This window comes from Pteropus vampyrus, unplaced genomic scaffold, assembly GCF_000151845.1.
Source record: "Pteropus vampyrus isolate Shadow unplaced genomic scaffold, Pvam_2.0 Scaffold33, whole genome shotgun sequence".
Classification (NCBI taxonomy): domain Eukaryota; kingdom Metazoa; phylum Chordata; class Mammalia; order Chiroptera; family Pteropodidae; genus Pteropus; species Pteropus vampyrus.
In genome coordinates, this window is record NW_011888814.1 from 8472118 (window position 1) to 8474822 (window position 2705).

The window sequence follows — 2705 nt, forward strand, 5'->3', positions numbered from 1 at the left end:
TGGTAGTTGCTGCCAACACCAGGCCCCTGAAAGGATGCTGATCCATTTTCTAGGACTTCCTACGAAGCGTCCCCAGGTCCCTGTGCATACTCAGGGTGGGCAACCCTGCTCTCTCAAGGGGGTACAGATGATGCATAGGGTCCCAGATGAACCTTAGGCTGCTGTTATTAGAGAACGATCAGGGATTCAGAATTTCAAAACAAACGATCACCATCTAGACGAGAGTTTTGCTATTTAGAGGAACTGCATTGCAGCAAAGGAGGGGATGCTTACCAACCAGGGGCTGGGGACTGGCACATTCCATTTTTTTAATACATTAAAATGGCAGGCCTGCTTTTACACACAGGTACCTCAGACTTCCCCCTGTGTGGTCAGCAGGGGGAGTGGCCTCATAACATTCAGGGAGGGGAGAGGAACCATCTCCTCAACACACACACTCAGTGGAGAAAAGAGAGGTGGACATTGTCTCCCCAACACACACACTCAGCAGAGAAAAGAGAGGTGGATGTTGTAGAAAGTTTTAAAAAAGCTATTTGATAGAGCGCATTTGAAAGAGCCCCCCAGATTCAGTAAAACATTTAGAATCACTCCATTTAGGTGTTTTCTTTCTCTTCCTACTGACAGGCAATGGTTTCTTATTATGGAAAGACTAATTTCTCACAAGCCACCTAGATAGTTTTTTAACTTTCTACAAAGCCCCAAACTGTAACTCTTGCCTCATTTGGCCTAAAGACACGTCCAGTGTCTGAATCCTTTCTTGACTACTTGTCCCACTACGCAGAGACCAGAACTGGAAGAAGCAGGAATCCTTATGCAAGCGTCACGTGGCTGAGCCAGCCCCCAGCTGCTGGGTTGGCCCAAGCGCAAGGCAGTAATAGGAGGCCACCAGGTGCAGTACTGGTCCACAAAGGGCCTGGGAGGGGAATGGGCCACCTCCAACTGTGACCACCACATCTGAGGACTCATGAGTGCAGGTCCTGCCCAGGGGCTCCTCGAAGGACACCAGGTGGCACTATTATACCAGTCCTGAGACAGTGAGTTTGAGGGCCCTTGCAGGACTGTGGAAAGGAAGTTGGTTCTGACTCCTGGTGCGATGGGTATCTGTCCTAGGGGAAGTGTTACTCCCAGCTCTCTATGAGGAGGAAGAGGAGGAGGAAGAAGAGGAAGAGGAGGTGGAAGAAGAGGAAGATCAAGTGCAGAAAGGTGGCAGCATGGGCTCCCTGTCGGTCGGCAAGCACCGGGGCCTGAGCCTCACAGAGACGGAGCTGGAGGAGCTGAGGGCTCAGGTGCTACAGCTGGTGGCAGAGCTGGAGGAGACCCGGGAACTGGCAGGGCAGCATGAAGATGACTCTCTGGAGCTGCAGGGTGAGTGTCCATGAAAAGGCCAGAGGGCCTGGGCCCAAAGGCTCTGTGCTCACTGGATCCCCGGTGCCATCTCTCCCTCTAACTGCAGGGCTCCTGGAGGATGAACGGCTGGCCAGCGCCCAGCAGGCAGAGGTGTTCACCAAGCAGATCCAGCAACTTCAAGGTAATTCCTAGCCCTGAGGCTGGAGAGGCAGTGGCCATCCAAATACTTCTGTCCTGAGGGTTTGGCTGCAGCAAAGCAGACAAACATAATCCAATTCAGTACTTTCTCCTCTTTTTTCTCTTCCATTCTCGCCCTTTCTCCTTGTCTCTCCACTCTCCTCCTAATTTCCCTTCTTTTTGCGTCTCTGCCTGGCTCTTCTGTCTTCCCCTTCCCTTTCTTGCCCTCCTATTTCGCCCCTTCTATCTGTGGTTAACTCTCCTCTTTTTCTCTCCTTCAGCTGCCTCCCTTCACACATGCATCCCTTTTCCTTGGTTCTCCTGGTCAATGCCAGGGGTGGGTGATCAGGACTGAATTCCAAACCAGATTGCTTTTTCTGTCCCTCCAAGGGCACCATGGGAAGAGCAGCGAGCCAGTGAGAAGTGATTGGAGGGGAGTCTGCATCAGATGAGAATGCATCTCTTGCTCCCTAGGTCCAGAATTTGTGGCCCCCAAATCCCTTTCTTGTAATGCCCACATTCCCTTTGTCTCTGGGAAGCAGCAAAGCAGGCGTCCCACATTCCACTGCACCACCAAATAGGCAGCTTTTGTCACTTTTGTGGGCTTCCGGAAGGTTTAGGGGAGCTGCCCTAGAAAACAGCAGGGACTTTCCAGGGAGAACAGAGATCAAGCCAAAAAAAAAAAAAGTATAAATGGAGAAAAAAGGAAGGCCAGGAAGCAGGCCTGGAGAGGAACATGCAAAGGTCGAGGAGAGGGAGGGAAAGATGTAAGCAAATGTAGATGCAAAAGCAGACGATGCAGCTGGGAGGGCAGAGGACAGGAACGGAGCGGATGTATTGCACGGGGCAAAGAGTGTGAGCACTGGCTTCAGATTACCTATATTCTTGGGCCCAGCTCTGCCACATAACAAGCTTTGTGCTCTTGGGCAAGTCACTTTTATCTTTCTGAGACTCGGTTCCTCATCTGTAAAATTTATTTATCAACCATTTACGGAGTCCCTGTATACTTGGAAGACCAACTATGAACGGGACAGACCAGATCCTTGCCCTAAGGAAGAGTACATTCTAATTGGGAGAGGCGGAAAATAACACAAGTTCAGGTGACAATAAGAGCTATGAAGACAATATAACAATATGATAGACATGGAGTGAGATGGGAGTTTATTTTTGACAGGGTAGTT

General features: G+C 50.4%; 1 protein-coding gene across 5 annotated transcripts in view; it reads left to right on the top strand.

The window, feature by feature from the left end:
* The window catches only part of CCDC136 (coiled-coil domain containing 136), a 28708-nt gene that overhangs the window by 2192 nt on the left and 23811 nt on the right, over positions 1-2705 (top strand). Inside the window, exons 1-2 of one of the 5 annotated variants that reach the window (XM_023528913.1) lie at positions 541-1365; positions 1454-1528. The exons of the other annotated variants lie outside the window; for them this stretch is intronic. Of the exons in view, the coding sequence (XP_023384681.1) occupies positions 1212-1365; positions 1454-1528 (229 nt within the window). The 5' untranslated portion in view covers positions 541-1211. Of the gene's footprint in view, positions 1-540; positions 1366-1453; positions 1529-2705 lie in introns of those variants that run through there. 5 annotated transcript variants of the gene reach the window in all.